At 42.1% G+C, this 23582-nt stretch overlaps 1 protein-coding gene across 3 annotated transcripts in view; it reads left to right on the top strand.

The window, feature by feature from the left end:
- The first annotated feature begins 14637 nt into the window (after window positions 1-14637).
- The window catches only part of LOC122863639 (MAM domain-containing glycosylphosphatidylinositol anchor protein 2-like), a 178410-nt gene continuing 169465 nt past the window's right edge, over window positions 14638-23582 (top strand). The window contains exon 1 of one of the 3 annotated variants that reach the window (XM_044170307.1): window positions 14638-17459. In XM_044170307.1, coding sequence (XP_044026242.1) covers window positions 17387-17459 — 73 coding nt within the window. In that variant the 5' untranslated portion in view covers window positions 14638-17386. The remainder of the gene's footprint in view (window positions 17460-23582) is intronic. The other 2 variants (XM_044170309.1, XM_044170308.1) reach the window with 2 other exon arrangements.

The following is a 23582-nucleotide window of genomic DNA, read 5'->3' as shown; positions in this document are numbered from 1 at the left end:
AACCCCAAACAGGAAGATAAGAATTTGTCAAATTTGATCAGCGATGAATGTGCAATATGCATCACTGGCCACTGAGTTTAAGTGTTGTGCTTTTTGATGCATCCCCTTTTATCTCTTCATCTGTTTTAGCAATCACAAACTGCTGTCGGGAACTCTGTCTTTATGTACATTTATATATGCGTGTGTGCATACACAGTGTGCAATAACTCTAGTGTGTATACTTCTGTGTGTGTGTGTACCGTAGGTGTGTATAGATAAGATATAGCCTCCAAAAGTGATGACGACGCAGAGACAACAGCTTATTTTTGTATTCCCATTCTTCAGGAAAAAAACCCAGCATATTGTAAATTTAGATCCAAAGGCAACAAAGGCAGCTTGTAAACAGCTATTCCAGGGTAACTTTAGATATAAGCAGATAGAAACCCTTATCATAGATACCTCTCCATCTGGGTGAGTGGTTGGGGAAAGAGCTGCTAACAGGATTATGCCTTGTGTGTTCACCTTTACCAAGCAGACAGAGGGGCTTGATCGATATGTGACTAATGTGATCAGGGAGGGCTATCACCCCTTGTCTTGTGCTTTCAATGAATCCCCATTAACCATGTGACTGTGGAGCTTCAGCAATTTTTCTCATCTCCAAGCCCTACAGTGAGCTAATTCTGAGAGCACAATACGTCCCTGAAATGGGATATGTCTGATATCATCTGATGTCTCTCAGTTTGAAAATTTGTATCCATAGTGGGGCAGATAGGAAAATCTGCTGTATTGCTTACAGATCACGGTTCTTGTCGGTAACAATTCAGCGTGCCATCCTGGTGCATTTTCATTTACCTACAGGACTGCAGGTAGCATGAGCTGAGCATATCTCATTAAAATAGAGGAGAATGGCTCTGCAGTGTCTATTGTGCTCAGTAATTCCTTGGTGATGTATTCCTCCCCCATCTTGCTAATGTAACTGCCTTTCAGATCCTGAACCCCCTTTGCCTCTCCATTTTCTCCTTCTCTGTGAAAGAGAGTCTGATTTCCCCCAAGTTAATGAAATTGTCACAGCACCTTATGAAATCGCCACCGTGTAAGCAATAACATCTGGCAAATAGATGGCGCATGTAATGTCCGCTGAGCCTCACTACACACAACCCTGTTAATGAGTGGAGAGACAGACCGGCAGACAGACAGGAGCAGATTGACAAACAGGATACATGACAGACAGACAGGTGGATGTCTGCATCAGTGTGTGAACAAAAAGACAAAAAAAAAAAAACATTTTTAACATTCCACATGGTGTAATTAATTGAAATTTGACAAAAGATAACCTTCAATCTCAAACAACAGATTAAATAATATTTTGTGATGTTGTGTGCCCCCACAAGAAAGTTCAACCTGAACTCAAGAATGAAGTTCTGCCATCAAAGTGTGTGTGTGACAAGGCCTTGCAATAAATAGATTTTTTAAAATGATGGAGACTTGGAACATTTGCCTCTTTCACGCTTGGTTTATTTATGTGTTTCTCTGTGTGTGTATGTATGTATGACAAATGGAGAAAAGATGGAGAGATACATCATGCAGCATGTCTTTATACAGTTTGTGTTTTTAGCCACATCAGTCGGTCTACCACTGTTGTCCCGACTGAAATATCTCAACAACTATTGGATGGATTCCTATGAAATTTGGTTCAGACATACCTGTCCTCCTCATAATGAATTATGATAACTTCTGTCTTTTCATCTAGTGTGACCAAATGACCAAATACCTGCAAAACTAATGACAAACAAATGTTAAAGCTAAACTAAGATGGGAACATGGTAAACATTATACCTGCTAAACATCAGCATGTTAGTATTGCCATTTTGAACATGTTAGCATGCTGACATTAGCAATTTGCTCAAAGCACTGCTGTGCCTAAATATAGCCTCACAGAGTCACTAGCATGGCTATAGACTCTTGAGGGACAGATTTACTGCAGCTTTTGCATCTGTTTTTGGCAGGTGGTCAGGTGGTGAGCCACTGTCTTAGTAAATTGGTGGTGAGCCGCTGTCTTAGGAAATTAGATGCTGAATACACACGGATTGCGGTCGCAAACTCAGTGAAAACCACAGGGCACATTTGCGCAATGCCATTTTCTTAGTAAATCTGGCCCTCAGTCTCGTTTAATCCCGTGTTCATGCATACAAGCTACTTGCATTATAATTTTGCAAATATCTGATGTGTGTGTGTGTATATACCGTTGAGAGCAGTGCCAGTATGTGTGTAGGCACTGTGTGGCAATGTGTTTTGGTATTTATATAGTGCATCTGCTTTTAAAGTTAGGACTTTAAATAAAATATATTTGGATGAATTACACCAAAAAATGGAACAGTGTAATTTGTTCTTGCAAAATAGGTAGTTCTGGATACTTTGTTCTGTTGTTGTAGGGACTACTTGTGGTTCATGCAGTGGCTACAGTTGGTTGTGGTTAGTTTTGTTTGCTGTTTATTTGACAGAGCAGGCCTATGTGAATCTAGATGGTGTGACACAACTAATATGAAAACTCGTTCTGTACGTTTTGTAGTCTCCCATTCTCTCTGTTCCCTCAAAATTCGTGAAAGGACTGCACAACTTTAATTTGTGAATCTACTGATCACAGAGAGTTCTGTTGAAATTATTGTGGTCCGAATTTTTCCTGTTACTGAGTCCTAGTGTGAATGCAACCGCAAGGGGGCACAAGCCAGTGTCTTCTTGTGCCATTCCCAAGTCTGGATAAATGCAGAGGGAAGAGCATCCGACGTAAAACACATGCCAAATTAAAAACGCGAATCGTGAAAATGACTTCCATACCGGATCGGTCGGGGCCCGGGTTAACAACGACCGCCACCGGTACTGTTGACCTACAGGGTACCGGTGGAAATTGGACTACTGTTGGTCAAAGATGAAGAAGGAGAGGAGGAAGGTGTGTTCGTAGGCAGAGAGAGAAGAGGAAAGCTAAGAATGTAGGACTGACAGTAGGGACTTTGAATGTTGGGACTATGACAGGGAAGGCTAGAGAGTTGATTGACACAATGCAGAGAAGGAAGGTGGACATACTGTGAGTCCAGGAGACCAGGTGGAAAGGTAGCAAGGCTAGAAGCTTAGGAGCAGGGTTCAAGTTGTTCTACCATGGGTCAGATAGGAAGAGAAACGGAGTAGGAGTTATCCTGAAAGAGGAGTTTGTGAGAAACGTTCTAGAGGTAAGAGTATCAGGTTGATGAGTCTGAAGCTGGAAACTGAAGGGGTGATGTTCAATGTTGTGAGTGGTTATGCCCCACAGGTAGGATGTGAGTTAGAAGAGAAGGAGAAATTCTGGAGTGAGTTAGATGAAGTCTGCAGATGGTGCATCCCCAGAGGTGAGAGAGTGGTGATTGGTGCAGATTTCAATGGGCATGTAGGTGAAGGGAACAGAGGTGATGAGAATGTGCAGCAGGTTAGGGTGATTAAAGATAAGGATGGTAATGTATTGACAGGTGCCAGGAGTCTGATGGAAAGATGGAAGGAGTACTTTGAAGAGTTCATGAATGAGGAAAATGAAAGGGAACGAAGAGTGGAAGAGGTGACTGGTGTGGAGCAGGAAGTAGCAAAGATTAGCAAGAGTGAAGTGAGGAGGACGTTGAAGAGGATCAAGAGGGGAAAGGCAGTTGGTCCTGATGACCTGTGGAGCTATGGAAGTGTCTAGGAGAGGTGGCAGTAGAGTTTCTGACTAGTTTGTTTAACAAGATCTTGGAGAGTGAGAGGATGCCCGAGGAATGGAGGAGAAGTGTACTGGTGCCAATTTTTAAGAACAAGGGAGATGTGCAGAGCTGTGGCAACTACAGAGGAATAAAGCTGATGAGCCATACAATGAAGTTGTGGGAAAGAGTAGTGGAAGCTAGGGTAAGGGCAGAGGTGAGCATTTGTGAGCAGCAATATGGTTTCATGCCTAGAAAGAGTAGAACAAATGCAGTATTTGCTTTGAGGATGCTGATGGAGAAGTACAGAGAAGGTCATAGGGAGTTGCACTGTGTCTTCGAAGATTTAGAGAAAGCGTATGACAGGGTGCCGAGAGAGGAGCTGTGGTATTGTATGAGGAAGTCTGGAGTGGCAGAGAAGTATATTAGAGTGGTGCAGGACATGTATGAGAGCTGTAAGACCGTGGTGAGGTGTGCTGTAGGTGTGACAGAGGAGTTCAAGGTGGAGGTGGGTCTGCATCAAGGATCGGCTCTGAGCCCCTTCTTGTTTGCTCTGGTGACGGACAGGCTGACAGATGAGGTTAGACAGGAATCTCCATGGACTATGATGTTTGCGGATGACATTGTGATTTGTAGTGAGAGCAGGGAGCAGGTGGAGGAAAATCTAGAGAGATGGAGGTCTGCTCTGGAAAACAGAGGAATGAAGTTTAGCCGCAGTAAGACAGAATACATGTGTGTCAACAGTGCCGCTGCTAGCCATTTTGGTGCCCTAAGCATAATTCCTTCATTATTCGCCCGCGCGAACAACCGGAACGGACCATCCGGCACGGGGGGAAGACTAGACTAGAGCAATTATTAAATATCTTTCTTGTTCCCCCTTTTTTGTTACATATACATAGCTAAAATGTGCCTAATATTTCTATAGGCTAATGAAATAATACCGGCATTTAAAAAAAAAATTCATTAGGCTATTTTTGGTGCCCCCTCAGCACTTGGTGCCCTACGCACAGTGTGTGATGCGCGTGGTGGGAGCGGCGGCGCTGTGTGTCAATGAGGTTACAGGGAGCAGAGGTGAAGAAGGTGCAGGACTTTAAGTACTTAGGGTCAATGATTCAGAGCAATGGAGACTGTGGAAAAGAGGTGAAGAGGCGAGTGCAAGCAGGTTGGAACAGGTGGAGAAAAGTGTCAGGTGTGTTGTGTGATAAAAGCGTATCAGCAAGAATGAAAGGAAATGTGTTCAAGACGGTGGTGAGACCAGCGATGTTGTACAGCTTAGAGACAGTGGCACTGAAGAAAAGACAAGAGGCAGAGCTGGAGGTAGCAGAGCTTAAGGTGTTGAGGTTCTCTTTGGGAGTGACGAGGATGGACAGGATCAGGAATGAGTACATCAGAGGGACAGCTCATGTTAGATGTTTCGGAGATCAAGTCAGAGAGGCCAGATTGAGGTGGTTTGGACATGTTCAGAGGAGAGACTGTGAATATATTGGTAGAAGGATGCTGAGGTTGGAGCTGCCAGGCAAGAGATCTGGAGGAAGACCAAAGAGGAGATTTATGGATGTAGTAAGAGAGGACATGAAGTTAATTGGCGTGAGTGAAGAGGATGCAGAGGACAGGGTTAGATGGAGGCACATGATTCGCTGTGGCAACCCCTGAAAGGGAACAGCCGAAAGGAAAAGAAGAAGACTGAGTCCTAGTGTGACTCAGCTCTTAGGCTTGAGAGTAAGCATGTAGTGAAGAGGCTTAAACTGAAGGTTGTGGGATAGGAAACGAAATATAGTCACTGCAGAGTCTTGTGTGTACTGTAAAGTGATACAGATCTGGTGTGTGTGTGTGTGTGTGTGTGTGTGTGTGTGTTCCCTGTTACTGCATCATGCTGAGCAGAACGGAGAGCGCCGGGATCCTCGGCAGCCCTGGCAGGCCTCTGACAGTTCGTGCTGGCTGCCCTCCCAACCTGCCCTTCCAATGGGATGCCAGCTGGCCCGCTGCTGCCGCCGCTCCACCACAGCCACCATCATCACCAGGGAGGCTGGCTGAGTGAAGACGGGGCGTAGAAGGGGAGAGACAGAAGATGGGAGCTGCCAGCTTGCACCATCCTCACCCGCACACTTAGATGTTAAATCTGTTGTCGGCCTCTCTGCCTCCTGTCGCTGGCTCTCCGATTTGTATGCAGGCGGTGAGTGTAATTCATTGCAGACTGCCTCCTTTACCCACTCTCTCATCCAGGGGCACACTCACATCCCCGAGCATCTCCTGCACCCCGCACTGTTTTGAGAATAATTCATGATAACAACAGAACAATCAGTGAAGTAAAACACATTCAGGTGTCAATGCGGTCAGCTTCCTATAGCGAGAGTAATGCTGTTTCTTTTTCTTTTAATGAAGCCCTGCCTGAGCAAGCTTTTATCGGCCCGAGAGGAGGAGGGGGAAACTGATGTGATTACCTATTTATTAAGCAGCCCTCCTTGCCTTATCCCATGTTCTCTGGCACCTGCATGTCCCATTAGAAGGTGTTCGGTCAGCAGTGCTGAGGGCAGCACATTGAACCTCCGTCACACCATAATTAGGCCCCCCCTCCACATATCACAGTTCTGCTTGGCTGTGCTCTCCAGAGATGTGCTATCATGTCGACACACATGCCCCGGATACCCAATCTCCGGACCCCTCTGACACACACATATGCCAGAGAAAAATACCCTCTTACACACTCTCAAACAAACTCATGTGTCTGTGCACACATGAAGACATACATTATAATGTGTATATATGAAGAAAGATGGGAGCGATTACAAGTTACACACATGCGCTGTAACGGCATGATGTGCTGCTATTGTTTATTGATTTTCATGGTTTCTGCTCAGCTTTTTCTGTCCTGTTTTAGGTGGAGTAAATGTACACATTGTTCCATTAGCAATTCTTCAAAAGAGATGAAAGAATCAAAGTAATGAGTTTTTGATTAGTCACACTTGATTATAGTACATGCTGTCAAACTGCCAAATCCTATATTGTAACAACTTTTGCATTTATATCCACTTTCTGCAGCCACTGGTGTCTGTCTCATTTTATATCTGTTAGCAACATATAAGTCTACAGTGTTGGATGCCTGCCCAGCAATTAAATGACAGCCGGAAAATGTGATGAATGATGATAGGAGATAAGTACATACTTAAAGAGAAAAGACAGAGATGACTGAAATCTTCTATTCCCCACAATCTTAGTTAATTTTAGTTATATCTATGTTAGGTGGTACATTTGCATACATGCTAACAACATGCATCCAAATGAAGTGATGTGAAAAACAACGCTAGGTATCTCAGGTGCAATTTGCATTGGCATCTCAGACAAAATTAAATCTAATTTCATAATGAGCTCAGTAGGAAGATTTACAGTTGCAAGCTCACAAAATCTACAGGGAAGTGAGAATTCACCTACTGCTCACAAAAACTTCTATTATCATGAAAATTTTGTCTCAGTTTCTTGGACACAGTAACGAGAGTCACAGTAGACACAGAATACAGGGAATACAAGCTGAAGGAACAGAGTTTGTTACTGAATTAAATATTACTGCCTTTTATTTTGTCAGCTATGCACCAAAAGCCGATCACATCCAAGGTGTTGCTTTGGGTGAAGATTTAAATTTTCAGACGAGGTGGATGCTGTGTGATGAGGTTTCAACAACCTTGGTAAACTGGTTCTCTGTTACTGTGGAGCTTGCAACATCATGAATATTTGAGATGTTGGCAGAGCATGTTAAAGTAAGCTCATATCACTCCCCAAAAAGCCCACTTAACGGAAGGTTGAGTAAAATATGAAACACCAACAAACTCTGCCAGACATTCAGATAGTACATGAAAAAAGCATGAAAGTAAGAATATCCATGTAATTGTTGTTTATTACTAATGCATGAATTGTATCAGGCATATTATATGGTATTTATGTTAATATGTTATTATAACTCATCTGTTGGAAGTTACCCAAACTCAAATTGATGTAGCAAGGCTTTGACCCACAACATCACTGAGCGGCTGAGCGTTGCAATATTCATGATGACAGCGTGTGCAATGAACAAAGGTTTTCTTCAACCACTGACTTTACAGCCAAAGTCCACAGACAGCAAAGCTTTTCATGTAAGAAAAAAAAAGAAAGAATCTCAAATGCATCCATCACCTGCCATGGAGTAAGCAGTAGCTCACTTCTAAAATTTCATGACATATTGCAAAGACATCGTTCCCCCAGGCTCTGTCTTCCTGGATATATATTGGCTGCTGCTGTCACGCCATTCCTGCAGCAATGTTTGACTGATGTGATGAGCTAAGTATGTCAGTGTATATCCGTTCCTATTGATCCCAAAACCGGTGTCTCTTTGTTCAGATATATAGAGAGATATATATATATAAGAGAAATAAAACAGTAAAACGTTTTTTATATGAATTTGTGTTATGAAATTTTAAAGATTAAACAATGGATAAAAATACTATGCATAAATTGAAAGGGGTCATTTAGTGAGTTAGCAGAGTTAGTGACCCAACTCTGCAGGTCCCCTCAGCTGTACTGAGCATTTTAGCGTCTTTCAGCTCACTGTTTTGGTTTTATGGCTTGCAACCTGAATGTTTTGCTCCCACCGGTCTCATTAGCATCCTTTTCAGCAGCTGTTTTCAGGAAAAGCTCTGATAAGCCCACTGTATACTACCTACCCAGTACTAAACAACAGACAGACAAAGTTAGCTGGTGAACATAGCCGAGCATTTAGGAGCTAAAGAGACAGATATTTTTCTCAGGATTTATTGGAGATCAAAACAGAGCTAAAAGGAGAGGGAATACTGGACTTACATTCATCAGATGAAGAGAAAAATGACTAGCAAATGAATGGTAATGTTGGTAACTGTTTGCTAAACGTTTGCCATATCAACTTTATAAGGTGACAATATGTCAATGTCGTGTTCACAGCTTGTTGTGCTGCCTCTGAGTAGCCAAAAAAAAAAAAAAAGAATTAATGTAGGTTTAAGAATTCATAAATTATTAGCTACCTCTGGGAGCTAGAGCTATGAGGAGAAAAAATGGACCAACTGGAAGTATAGCTTTATGACTCATATGTTTGTTGTTTGTTTATGTTTCCATTAAAATTAGCATGATATGATAGATGGGATAATCAGTGTCTGTGGCTTTGAACCTGCCCTGGCCAGCTGGAGTCTGTCTGTGCGGAGTACACATGTTCTCCATGTGTCTGTGTGGCCTTCCTCTTTGTGCTCAGTTGTCCTCCCACAGCCCAGACACATTCAGGTTAGATGAAGTGGAAACACTAAATTGCCTGTAGGTGGGAATAAGGCTGTCTGTCTTTACGGTGTATGTTAGCATTGTGATAGAGTGGTGACCTGTTCAGGGACCCTGCCTTTTGTCAAATGCATACTGAGATAGACTGATGCCCCCCCGACCCTGAACAGGTACAGGAGATGGAGGGACAGATGGAAAGACTTGTCTGTAATGGTAATGTATGGAATAGAAGAACAGTGCATACAAAAAAGGGTATTACTTGCATATAGAAAAAAGATTTTATGGTGGTTTATATTTGTATTGGTTCTGCATATCAATTGGTTTGTAACTGACTTCCTTAAATGCTTAAAAACAGCATCTAAAACCCCAGTGTTTGCTCATATTTTCAAAATTACCTTTTGGTGGTGGTGGTGCGTTTGAAGCCAGAGTGAATACGTGCCAGGAATAAACAGCAGTGTGCACTCAGATTTTTGTTTTAAGCCAATAGCAGAAGAAGACAATTTAAAGGACAACCGGGTGAGCAGATGGCAGAGCCATTATTACCCCACATCTGAACCACAGTGCAAAACAGAAAAGCCAATGGTTACACAGCGGCTGTTTCAAGCTTTGTTTGACCACTCGATTACTTTTTAAAGTGGGCACATCAGAAGGTAATGTTGGGTGAAAATAAGGGACACAACATGATGTGATGCTGCCGGAGAAACATTGTTTATCGGCCACGCATGATAGAAACATAAACATGAATGGGTTCAAGGTAAAAACTCCTTTTCAATGTCCTATGGAGGGACCGTGTTTATGTTGTATGTCAAGAAAATGAAAAGCAAATAATTTAGAATGGATACCTTTTCAAGAAATACATACGTTATGCATTTTTTATCATTATGTGCCACATGTCAACTGCATGTTGGTTGCTTCTCCCTTCTCTATGTGCTGACTTGTGATTAGAATTCAGTTTCCATGGAAGTGAATATCCAGCCCTGTAAATCAAATCTGCTGGCTTATGAAGGAGAGGCAACAACAAGTTTGAGAGCAATATGCAATATTCATTGTTCATAAATAATTAATTTGTTTGCTCACAACTCAGCCTAAAGTGATTGTGGCCCTTTTTCATTTGGGTTTATATCTATGGCAAACTCTGTCCTGCTGAATGGAGAGGCATTTTTATTTCATTCACACACACCACTTTACCCATACTTCATTGCTTTCTGCTATTGCTCCTGGTCCTACTATGGTTTCAGAAGAAGCTCACAATGAGGCTTTCACGCAGGATCAGGCACAGGATCTGCCGCGGATAAAGAAAATAATTACACTGTAATGGTATCTTTCTTATGAAACACCCAATTATCTGCATCTGTTTGTATGCTCACACAGGTACAAACAGTGATTACTAATGGCCTTTCGAGTGGTAGAGGTTGGACTAGTGTGTAATTTAGTGCTGATCCGAGGCCTGCCGAGATACAAACCAATACTTGAAGTTTACTTTTAAATATGGATTTCCTCTCTGTCACACTTTACCTGCAATTTTATGTGGAGTTAGTAATGTAATTTACTGTCTGCCGAGTGCAATGTGTACTGTGTAATGAATGTACCCAGAATGAGATCTGTTCTGAAGATTTATTTTCCTGCTCCGGTGCAGCCAAGGACACGAAGGCTAACATGGGCTTCACTTTACCTTCTTTACAGAGTGATAATTACATTCACAGACACTGAGCCAAGTAGCGCTGCATACTAAACTGGGAATCACATTTTCTATGCAGTTGAAGGGGTTTAAATTGGGAACCTGATTGTATTTGCTGCACACAAAGCAGTAGAAATACACAGCACTGTATTATGACCACCATGGGAAAAACAAATTTGCACTGTTTCTCATTATAATAAGTATTTTTTTTCAAGTCAAAATTCCTTGTATGCTTAAACATACTTACATATTTTGTTTTGCCAACATTAAAATACTCACATCTCTATTGTTAAGAACAGAATTCTCCCCACTAAAGTGCGTTTTAAAAGTGGAACTGTTAGCTGTTAACTGACAAAATGCTGAACAGCCATCAGATTGCAGTGTTGTCTGTGGGTTAATCTTTTTCCCAGCAAAAATAAACATATGAAAATTTCTTGCAACCATCTTTTCTTGATGGTCATGTTGTAATAGCAAGAAATGTAAAATATGTATTATTATTTTTAATATTAATATCTTGTTAGAATAAGAAAAAGAGAGGTAGCACTTTACATTATTTTTACCATGTAATTTTGCATATATAAGCAGTAAACATTTAATAAATGGTTTATAACATACTATTATGTAGTTATATATCTACAAATATAAAGATATTAGTGTTTGTGTGTATGATTTGAATGCGTTTGTTAACAACTATAACACTTTATAAAGTGTAACTGGTGTGTAAACATTTGAATGATTGACAGTATAGCGTAGTTATAATCATTTAAAGTATGGTGTCATATTTTCTATTAATATAATTAAATTAATATAAAATATATCATGTTTATTAATTATATTTGATCACATATTATTATATTTAAGTTTGCTTAGTTGTATTACATACATTACATTTGTCAAGAACTGAGAAAGAACTGAGCAAATGTTATCTGCTGATGAAAGCCATGAAATGCAGCTGAAAGCTCAAGAAAAAATCTAGTAGGTTGACCTTGAGTTAAGATTCTGTCAAACTGAACCTTTAAGCTCCACATGTCCTCACAAGTTTTTAATACATAGTTTTACCTGCGAACGATTTGTGCATAACTAGTTAATAAATGTTTCATAACACACTGTAAGGATTGAGCAGCTTGTATGTGAGCAATTTGCTGCCACCGTGACAATGTGAAGAAAATCTGCAGCAGCACGTTTTATCCTTTACAATTTCATCTTCAGACTATCCATTTATTTGATCACTTCATAACCTTCTAAAATTAAACAAATCTCAGTTGTCTATATATGATGTCAAGTATAGGGCAATTTAATTGGTAAAGTAGGTTCATACAGCCTAATTAGCATGCCATGTTAACTCTGTGCTGTCTCACCAAAACAGCCATGACAGGATCAATCGGCGTTGGGAAGAATCACTTGAGTGCGCAGCTGATCGATAGGCCCATAGGAAGTTGTCCCGTGTTAAAATGGACGGCTGCAGTATAGCTAGATAAGGGAGACATAACACCACAGTACAGACGGATGAATAAATTGATTTGTGGAGATTTTAATCAGATTGTAGTGTTGAAGGGTGTGAAAAAGTCCTCTTGTGTGCAAAGCAAATGAAAATGGTAAATATTTTTGATTTACAAAAGTGTTTAGGCTACAGTGGTGAGCTTTACACTTTTCACACAGTGGTGGCAAGTTTTTACAAAGCTTCAGATATGCAGGTAACTTCAGACCACTTCAATGAATTCATTGACAATTCAGCCTCTGTGGAGACCAACCCTGATATCTCACCAGGGACCATCACAAAGGGCTGCGGTTTCTGGATTCTGATGGCATCTTGATACCTCCTGCCATGAACTGCTGCACCTCATTGTGAAATCTACCTCTTTTCACCCCAGTTATGTGTGTAAATACTGCTGACAGGCTTCCTGCTGCAGTGAATACTGAGTCTGTCAAAGTGCCGCTACCCAGGGAAAACGGGGGGGTGTCTGAGGGAACATTTGTAGAATAGAAACACATGTCATGCCTGTCAGGACTTCCTTTTGTTTTTATAGTCAGGCTAAGGCCTGTCTCTCAGCATGAGATCCTACACCAGTCCATGTTAAAAGAGTGCACTGAAGATGATGCTTTCCTCAACAGAAAACTAAAAACACTGGATCTATATGGAGTCAGCTCTTTTCATGTGGAAGGGCATGCAAGAGCATTAAGAACAGATGCCGACTACATCCCATTAGCATATGAGAAAGATATTTGCTGCCTTCTTAGAAAATCAACAGTGCAAGTGTGCATGGACTCATCAGTGCTAAGATTTTTATTGGACTAAGGGTTGCACTTAGTCTTTACATCTTTTTAAACTGCAGCCTGGAAGAGAGACATGAGTGTTCTTGTTGGATGTATTTTTACCCGCCATCACTTTCCCTCCAGCTGGACTCAGATAAGCCACATGCAAGGCATTACCGCACTAAACGAATCACGACACGCAGAAACTAAATCATCTGCCCTCTTTTATATTTTGTCCTTTCCAAAATCTTTCTGCCAGCTCGGAGGTGACCTATTTTCTAAGTGAAACATTCGTCAACAGTGGCACACGGGGGCATGCTTGGTTGTGTCCTGTGAGTGCGTATACTGTAGCTAATATGCATGCGGGGGTGGCAGGAAGTCAGGCATATGCAATTTTTGAGCGAATGCAAAAAATGTATATACAGTACCATACCCCCATGGGTTCAGAGGAAAACTGGATAACTGCAGTTTGTTTGAACCACTAAAAGTCTTTTAAATCCAAATGCTCAGGCCTGTGTCATTTCTATCTCACAATTCCCTCAGGAACATCTCTCTTGTTCACCAGATAGAAGTTTAAAGTAATCATTCACTTCAAATGCCACACTCGAATGGTGATGCTGACAATTTAAATGAAGCAACAATAACTGTGCAAGTGAGCATTGCTTGACAAGCTTTGAGCTGCAGTAGTCAGTGGAATGGTTTCCACAGGTGGCCACTGGCTGTTATATGACTTTTAAGCCATTGAGATGGAAAAATACATGTTGTTCCATTTGAGATTTGCTGCTGTGTGATGCCAACCAGAGCAGAATATTGTCAGAGTACCAAAGCCATAACCCTCTCATGTTTTTTCTCACACACACAAAGATACACAAACACAGATACACACTCCTCTGTGGCTGACCCTGGCCTTGTATTTCACTGACATCATCTAGGTCTGCTGCGTTTGAAGATGAAGGCAAAGCCCAGAGAGGCTTCACCAAATGCCAAATTGTCTTGTTTCATACCATATCCAACACCTCATGCACTGTATGACTGAATACATTTAGTGAAATGTCATACAGCTCCAGCTATAATAGTAGTGAGGGCATATTATATTTATAAACCCCCTCATGATGCTGCATGGCGAGGCTGCACTCACAATGGGCTTCATAATCGCATTCCCTCCAGTGTCAGTGCACCATAGTAGCATTAGACATCTTGGATAAAAAAGGTTGCATTATATTCCACCAGGGAAGGAGAAGACAGAAAGATGGGGAAAAGCTGAGAGTAGACTTTTCCACAATACAGACAGATGGGGAGTTAAAGTCTAAGCTTCCCCGGTGGTCTTCCGCTCCAGTCCATATTGGATGGGTGATGCAAAGGTACTGTAATAAACATGATGATTAGCAGCAAGCAGCTGGGGGATAAGCGAGAATACACACACACACACACACACACATATCACCATATGACAAAACACACATTTATATTAATATCAGGACATTCAACCAGCTTGTATTCATATCCAAACTGCTTTACGGTAGCCAAACAGTCCTGGCAACCTAATATTTACCTAAGTATAGATTTTTTGTTTTGGAAAAAATATCTGTATGTCTGTCCGGGAGTTGAAGTAGGTTAATGTCCAATCGTGTCAAGAACTTTCCCAAAAAGTGACAATTAAAATAAAACATACCACTCCACTTGAAAATCCAAGCTCAAGTGGAAACTCAACATTAAATGACTTGTTGAATGGCAATTTTGTGTTTGTTTTATTTATCTGACAATGAAAGGACCACTTTCCTTACGCTTACAGACACAGGTATACTCTCACAGAGAGGGAGTGGAAAGACAGAGAGCAAGAGATAGTTAACTATCCTGAATTAAAGAGATGATAAAATTATAGAGCTCTCCGCTCCACACACCGTTTGAGATTAAACAAAGCCAGTTATTGGCAGAAAATAAAAGATCTGAAACGTTTTAAAAATTACAGTTGCCATCTTCACTGCTCCACCACTCCAGCATTCAAGGGCACCACACTAATGACAGTATGAAACGGATGGACAAGATTAATCATTTAGATTCTAAAATTTAATTTAGAATAGCCTATATCAAATATTAACTCCACTAAATTCATTTTACTCTTCCATTCCGCTATGAGGTCCTCATCTGAGGAGCAGATATTGACAGCTCAGCTGAATAACAATGAAAGAAATCTCATGAGGCAATGAAATAATCATGATGTCATCTTTATATCGATTTTAAACCGTGAGCATGTGCAATCAAAATTTTAGCCTGGTCACAAACTGGGTATAACCCCCAATGATTGTCTGATTATGTATTCATTTAATGGCGTCCTGTAGAGGGCGCCAAACCACCCACTGGTGCTCCAGCAGTTACTTCCTCAGCTGCCTATAAAGATGAGGCCCTCTGAGGAGAGTGTCTATGCTTCAAATAGTATTTCTTTCCTGTTACATCATGAAATATATATAATTTTTTCCTTAATTGAAAGAAAAATTCAACACTCAAGGGTAGATAAATTACTTGTCAAGACAATGTTACAGTTTTGAGAAGAAATTAATCAGATGCTGGACTCTGCCAAGCCTTCTACTTCGACTTAAATGACAAAATACCAGAAAACAGTCTGGCTAGCAATCTGGATATAGTGGCACTGGTAAGCTTTTTTTTTAAATGTATGCTGCATATACTGAATTAACAATTACTTTCTATTCGACTACACAGCCTTAAAATACAATTGTTTGGCATTACAGGGAAACCTGATTTGATGATGAATTAAAGCTGTGTGCTTGTTGGTGTTTTATACTGTATGTTTAATCAGAAATCAAACTGTGGCTCTTGACATTCATCCCCTTTACTCTCATTGGGGAAAATATTATACTAATTAATACCATTTAATTGGAATTGTGTTGCTAGGAAATAGCTTTAGTCCAACTGTCAGTATTAATATTACCAAACACTTCAATAGGAAATGCAATAGTGGAGCCGTTTACAGTATAATGTTAGTTGGAACTGTACTTGGAGGACAACGGTGAGGTGAAACCTGCGGTCAGAATAGTCCTTCTTACACGTTTTAATTGGGACATTTCTAGTCACTAAATATGGCAAAATTGAATATAATAAAATGGATTTTCTCATTTTGCTGGAGCCCCCTGGAACTGCCCGCAGGACCCCAGAGGGCCTACTGGGACCCCATTTGGGAACCACTTAGCTGTACCTCTTCAAAACTTTAAAAGTCATGTATTGCGAAAAAGTTGCCAAAAACATGTAGGCCGGTGGCAGCAGCAGTGTTTCAAGCCAAAGGACCCGATGTAGCAGATGAATGCTACAAGACAGACAGCATGTCATCCTCCGAGGTCTGATAAAGGAGGCATGGTGAAACATGAGCAGACAGAGTAGACCTATAGACTGCGTGGGTTTTTATTTATTTATTTATTTTTTGGTGTTGATTGCAAAGGTCTGTCAAAGCTAGATCTCCTGAATTCCAATGGACCCATCTCTCTCCCCCTCTCTCTCACAGCATCCAGCAGCTGCGCCTCTCATGCCTTTCCTGACGCTGAGCGAAGCCTCCCATACAGATGAGCGCTGGAAGCCACGCACCTCTTGACGTAGCCACAGACCGGTTGCGGTGCCACTCGGTCTCCGTAGCACGTATTGCGCAACGTGACTGATGCTCAACTGGCTCCACGGCGGGCACATCCGGCTCCCACTGTCGCCTGAATTCATTCAAAAGTGGTCTCATAACGCCGAGACAGCAGCAGGCATCGCCGAGGAGCTGTAGAGAAACCATCCGCCGCTCCTCACCGGACTGGACCCTCCCCTTGTCATTGCCACCGGGAGAGATGAGTCGAGCGCGCGGCGTCGGGGTGCAGTCGTGATGTGACTGTGTGAGCGCACGAGCTTCCACAACAGCAGCTTGACGACTTCACCGCCCAGGAGGTGAAGCCAGTGAGAATTTTGACAGTGTGAGCGTTTTAGTGAAGCAGTGGTGATGGCTTCGTTTGGCAGCATGCAGTCAACGCAGCATCCGCGGAGCGAGCAGTGACCGCAGCTGGAATTGAGGAGCTATGTCCGTGGGTACCGAGCCTCTGTTCGCCTGCAGTCGACAGCATCAGTGTGCCACCTCGGTTTGGCGCCTCGGGGGTCTTCGCTAAAGTCCAGGAGCACCGGGTACCAGTGGAGCGCACCGAACTGGAGTGGAGGAGAGGTTGCTGTTTGATATAAGGCCGGGCTTTCTGCAGCCCACTCCCCGCGCCTGCCTGCTTCCCCGCATCCTCCGCGGCGTCTCTGTGCCGCGAGCGCCACGCGTTTTGACTACACGGCAGCGGGCATCAAAACCATCACTACCTGAGTCTGTTTGCCTCCTGCGGCCATACATACCTTTACAGCGTATACTGAGACTAAATTAATCGACGTGTGGATCGGAGCAGTGCTGTGTCTATGCACCTCAGTCACACCGCCCCGGAAAGGACTTCTTGCCATTGAGAGCTGGATATGCAGAGATTAACGTGAAAGGATGGATCTAATTATCTGTGTTTTGGGGCTGCTGGCGCTGATCGTGGAGGGCATCCGTTGCCAAGGAGTGTACGGTGAGTGTATGCAATTTGCTCCTGCTGAAACCAAATGTGATCATGACCTTGTAAAACAGTGGTCGCTCATAAATCGCCACCTTTTAGACTCACAAGGTCCCTTAATTAAAAAAAAAAAACAACAAAAAAAACATGCAACATAAATTCGTGTAAGGGTGACAAACCAGGTCTGAATGTCATGTTTGAGTGAGAGGCTCCAAATGTTCTTAGCAACCCTGAGGTTATACAGCAAATCGCGTGTAGCCAATCAAGCACAGCCCCCTTTTCTCATCCAATCCATCACTCATGATGGTCGGTGAGCAGGCTAAATTTAGTAGGGTATATTCATCCTGTAGCCTCTCAGACTGATCACCTACAAAGATGTAATTAGTTAATTATCATTCAAAAGGTCGACATGGTACTTGTCTTACATTAGGCCAAATGTATTTTTGAATGTCATCATAAGGATCTGTTGAGCAATGGCATTTAGTATGCACAGTCATGAATTATTTTCATGTGTGGCGGCTCTATCAGCCTACCTCTTCCTTGTGTCAGAATCTCTCTCCCTCCCTTGCACACACTCATACACTTAACAGTGAGCACACATTTCTGTCTCTTACCCTGTCTGCTTGTGCAACCAGTGGCACAGATGATGTCTCATATGAGTCGTCATCCTCAAAGCAGCAGCAGCAGCACTGTGAGGAACTAATGATTCATGTGCACTAACATTGGGACATGGAGGAAACCTTGAGGCGCACAGCCCTGACCCGTCGGCAGTGACAGTGGCTCTGACCTAAGCAGAGGCTGTGCAGGGGAGAATGTGAGGTCAAGTGGAGATGTGGGATGGTGTGTTTCAGAGGCCATTGCGAAGCACTAAAAAAGAGCTTTGTCGCCATGGTAGGTGTGTGTGTGCAGAGATGATGTAGTAATAAAAGGTTACTGTGAGCATGACAGGAACAGTCATGGTGCTGCACCTGACCAATGATGCGCCAGGATTTTATGTATTCTTTTGCTCTAGAGGGAGGAGGTGAATAAGATAATAAATCACGGCACATGTCTGGGCAGCTGTAGCATGGCTGCTCATATATGTGCACAGTTCCTCATATTACCACATTTCTCTTTCTAACACCTGTTGATATTTCAGTGAAAAGATGCGTAGCGTACACATATCGATTTTACCTAATCTTGAAACTTCTAAGCACTCTCTAGGCAGTGTAAGATTTGTACGTAGGTGTTGTTGTTTGGAGTTAGTGAATTCCTCCAGTTATGCGTTAAGCCTGAGGGCATAACCTCTCATCAAACATTCATGTCTCAAGAAAGCATTGCCTTTACTTGATTTGATATCTGTATCTACTAAATCGGTCTCTCCGAGATGTACATGTATTCAGGGGAGACATGGCATGACACCAACCATCAAAATGGAACACATGAATGTCAGATCAGAGTGGGCGGATTTTCGGTGTGAGCAAGCTGTCCATGCTACAGCGTGTGCGTGCAGATGAAGATGCGAGCTCATTAGAAGGAATCATCTCCCATAATGCTCGATGTGGTGTTGCCATAGAGGTGTGTGTGGACTACTAGGCTTATAGCAGCAGAAGCGACAGGGCGATGTAGCAGATGGAATTGTTTGATCATATAACTGCCTGTGTCTATGTTGTGCTGCCTGAAAATTCCCTTGAGCACAGTCACCCCCCTTTTTCCCAATACTACGGTGTTTCACTTATTCCACAGAATGTGTGCTTGAGTAAGGATTTACATATGTCCTGCTTTCTCGCTGCTGCTGTATATTCTGGTACTGCAACCGGAAGAGGGCTTAGACAGATATCAGAATCAGAATCAGAAATACTTTATTGATCCCCGAGGGGAACTCTTTATAGATAGATAGGTAGATGTTTATGGACTCAAACTTGTACATCACATTGCTTTAAAGTCCTGTATATGCCTCATGTTTAAAGCAAACTGCACATCTCCAGGGAGGTGGTCTGAATGAAAATGTATTAGCAAGGTTCAAAAGTCAACATTTATTATTGATAGTGGCGAAACATTAGCATGCATGTTGTGTTGCCTTCCATTGCATTCACTGAAGGTTTTGACACGTGACGGAGGGGGGGGGTCAGTGAAATGGAGTATTGTGCACCGCAGGTGAAAGGCAGTGGGTGTGTGACTGAATAAAATGAGGGCTGTGAGAGGATAACACATAATGGTGCCAGTAACTTTGAAGTTGTAGACTTTCACAACAGGTTTTTTCGAAGGCAAACTCAAAATTCTTTGCCGTGGTCATATCCTTGAAATCGGGGTATCATACAGTTCTGGATATTCATATTTTTCACAGTCAAATGCATTTCAACAATAAATAGTCACACTGCTTTTTTTTTTACAACCATCTCTTTTTTGTTGCGTTCGAAGCATTAGCTATCACTTTCTTTCCCAGATTTCCAAATTGACCCAAGAGCAGATGAATGGGACAGTGAGACTTTCAACGATTATTTTTATCCCAGAGCATCTGTATACGTCATCGCCGCCGACTAAATCGTGGAATCATGATGTAGTAATGAAGAAATCACATACTAGCGCGTTAAGCGGTGCTGCCAGAGTCATTAAAGAGGATTGATGAAGGCTAGTCATCCCTCCATGACTCCAGGCTACAGAGGGGAAAAAGAGACACCACTAAAGTACAACATCTGCTCCACTCTCTCTCTCCCGCTCTCCCTGTCTTTTCCTCTTTTTTTCCCCTCGTAGTGTGTCTCTCTTTTCTCATCATTTTCACCACACACACACACACACACACCCCTTCTCCAGGAAATTGTTCTATTATCTCGACCTCTGCTCATCTCTGTGTTGCTCTCCAGAGCTCCAATAGGCCAGTAGCTGCTCTTCCATCATAGCAAATATAAGTACCTACAAACCTACTAAATATTCTCAATTGGCATTTATCTCTAATGTTGCTGACAACCAAACTGCACTAAATAATAATATCTAACGGCTACAATGGAACATGACTCTTATGATAGCATGGAAATGTTTTTCTACTTGTTACTTTATCTGGAGATGTACCGCCTTCAGTATGTTCTCTTTGCATCAAAGTCAGTCAGCAACAACCACCATGGGATGTGCAGATGTTCCTGATCTCGTTTTGTGTTATGCTACTGAAGAGAAAAACTTCCTACTGCTTTTTCTCCCATCCCACTTCTCCCTCCCTCCCTCCCTCCCTCTCTGTCTCGCTTTCTGTCTCTCGCTCCCTCTCGTTTGCATTGAAGTCCAACCAATTGCTGGGGTTTCTTTTCATGAGCCCCGGTTCAGACGCTTTGGCTTCTAAGCTATGCAAATGCATTCTGCCAGTGAAACTAAAGCCGTCTTTGTTGGTTCTCAGAGGCCTCCTCCACAGAGTCCTTCATCATTCCCTTGGATCGGGACCCTCACATTTCCCACCGTAATGAGACCACGGATAACTCTATCTCTTCTCCTCCCTCCCACTCTCAGTCCCTATCTCCCTGCCTGTCTCTCTCCTCTGCCTGTCTCTCCCTCCATTCCCCCCGGGGAACAGAGGATGGACGTCTACAGTATATGCGCTTCAATCAGGCAAATGAGGATATACAGCTGGGTACGGCGCAGAAGAAATAATTTGTTACAGTAGAACAGTGTGAGGTGCACATTGGGGATTACTAATACACCCCTGGGTGGGGCTTCAGATAGCACCAACTTAATCATACCGAATGTCAGTTCTCTTTGGACCGAGTCCTCTGAGACTGGCACTGAATATACACTGCAGAGAGAATGTTGAAGCACTCCTGCTGTGCTCAGTATTCACTGGATAATCTTGACACTTTTACTTTAATACTCCAATACAATGAGATTAAGGTGAAACAGCTGTTTTTCAGTGTGGTGAGTTTTGGAATCCAGACCTCAAATTCTCTCCAAGTTCACATTAAAGAGGCACTCCACCAATATAGTATGGCACATCCATTAAACTGGGGGACTTGTGAGAGACAGAAGGTCAAAAAGGTCAAAATTGAAGCCACAGAGGCCAGGATATCCTGACTAGTCCCTAGTTTGGTTCAAGAACCAAAAAAACACTGGATCCTACATTTCCCATAATGCAACCAATAGCATAATTTCACTTGACCCTCGCTGCCTGATAAATGCCCATGTCTTTCAAACCTCATGGTCCCAGTTTGTAATGCAGGCCCTCTGTTATAAATGTGTAATCTCAAAGTCAAAGCCAAGATAATCCTGATGACATCAGTGTGACATCATCAGGTTTATTTTCTCAGACTTTAGAAAGCTCCTCTTGCACCACAGAAGAAATTATGCAGTTTTATAATGTTTTATGGAGAAGTATGAGAAGTATGACTCATTTAACACAAGTCACGCTTCTCATATGCGTAAAATCAGTGTAGTGCCCCTTTAATTATATTACTGTGACTTCCTGTCTATGTGAGGTGTGTGTCTGTGTCGGGATGGTGCGCACCACTGGAAGGATGCCACTCTCAGTTTTGTCCTCTCTCTGCCCCCTTTAGCTATTTTGAAAGATGTGGCTGAGTATAGTTTGACAGTAGGCAAAATGGAGCTGTAAGCTTTAGGGTTGTAGCAGGAATTTTAACAGCGTTGTCAACTAACTACAATGTCCTCTGCACAGAAAATAAGCAATTCCATTTCTTTTTTCTAATGCATAGTTCAAAGCAAAGATAGAGTCGTGCGTAGCTGTGATGAATGGAATATATTTTTAGGAATGGATGTTCACTGAGTGTAATATTTTTTCTTGATGATTTATGTTCAAAACAAACAAAAAAAGAAGATAGTATAATGTAGCTATGGCTACTTTGCACACATCATGAACAGCTGTAATACTTTATTCCTTCTACTGTGTGGATTTGGATGAGTTCAGGAACACAATTTACCTCTGGATCATTCAAGGCCAAATCCCCGCCGCGGACCAAAGAAGCTTATTGTAACCTGGCTGGCTGCTTCAACTGTTAAGCCCACATCCCCAAACCCTGAGCTACTTGTCCTGCTCTATACAGTGCTGAGGACAGAAAGCTGCTGCTAATGATCTTGTAGTCAGTCATTCATTAAGTCCTGTTCTGGTGCATGACTAGACCAGCCTTGTGCCCCGGTTTATTTAGAATCAAAAGTAATTCTGGACTCGTAATGAAGTCTAGTATGGCCTCTAACCTGCAGAGAAGACCTGCACTGAACCAGAACGGATATTTTTCCCTTTGTCTCCTGACATTCTAATGAAGTGGCCATTTATCATCTGGACCATTAAAAACAAGATTTAAATCTTAAATGTCAACCTTGGTCCTGCTAATATTACCTTGTACAACAGTAAGGTTTTTATCTTTAGTGTTTTAATTTCTTGTAATAGTGTTAATTTCCTCATGATGACAGACACGTGGTCCAACTCCAATAAATTAAAGCTACAATATCTTGCTTTAAGAAGCTAAAGTGGTCAATAGTGCTTGTGCAGTTGTAGTATGACTCATGACAGATGTAGATCCTTGGAATAAGACTCCCATTGGCATTGCATTGTGCTTCCCTCACATACCGTTCCGGTCTCTGTTGCTATTTTCATGAGAAAATTAAACATAAGAGCATAAAAAAAACATTTACACTGTGGAAATGTAATACCATGTTGTTGTTGTTGGCTGTTGTCCTCATCATTTGTAGTGAGAACATTAGCCAGCAACACAGTAGCCTAATGTTTTTCCTGAAGATGATGGAATGCTAGAGTGGCTAAGTTTGACCATCATGAAGACTATTGTTATGCTTAAAAGATGAAATATCAGTGACAAGGGCGTCCTGTCGGCCTAGGGATTTAGGCAACGTCACCTTTGTAGCATGTCATCCCCCACATCTCTCCCTTTCCATCATTTCCTGTCTGCTCTATACTACATGCTATCCTAATAAATATAACAAAAGCCAAGAAAATATGTTGTCATGTCAACATCGCTTGCTCACTTAAGACTGTAATGTAATGAGAGTTCATTCTGACTCTGGACTCTAGACCTACATAACACTATATAAGGAACACTGAATCTTACTGTATTTTTCCAATTAGTTTCACTTTGCAGTTTAGATCTGACAAAATTAGTTTTCTTAAGAATAGGAGAGATAGTGCTGCTGTTTTGCATTAAAATCAAAATG

Source organism: Siniperca chuatsi, linkage group LG16, assembly GCF_020085105.1.
Source record: "Siniperca chuatsi isolate FFG_IHB_CAS linkage group LG16, ASM2008510v1, whole genome shotgun sequence".
NCBI classification, from domain to species: Eukaryota; Metazoa; Chordata; class Actinopteri; order Centrarchiformes; family Sinipercidae; genus Siniperca; species Siniperca chuatsi.
The sequence above is the reverse complement of the archived record's forward strand: the minus strand, read 5'-3'. Positions and strand labels throughout refer to the sequence as shown.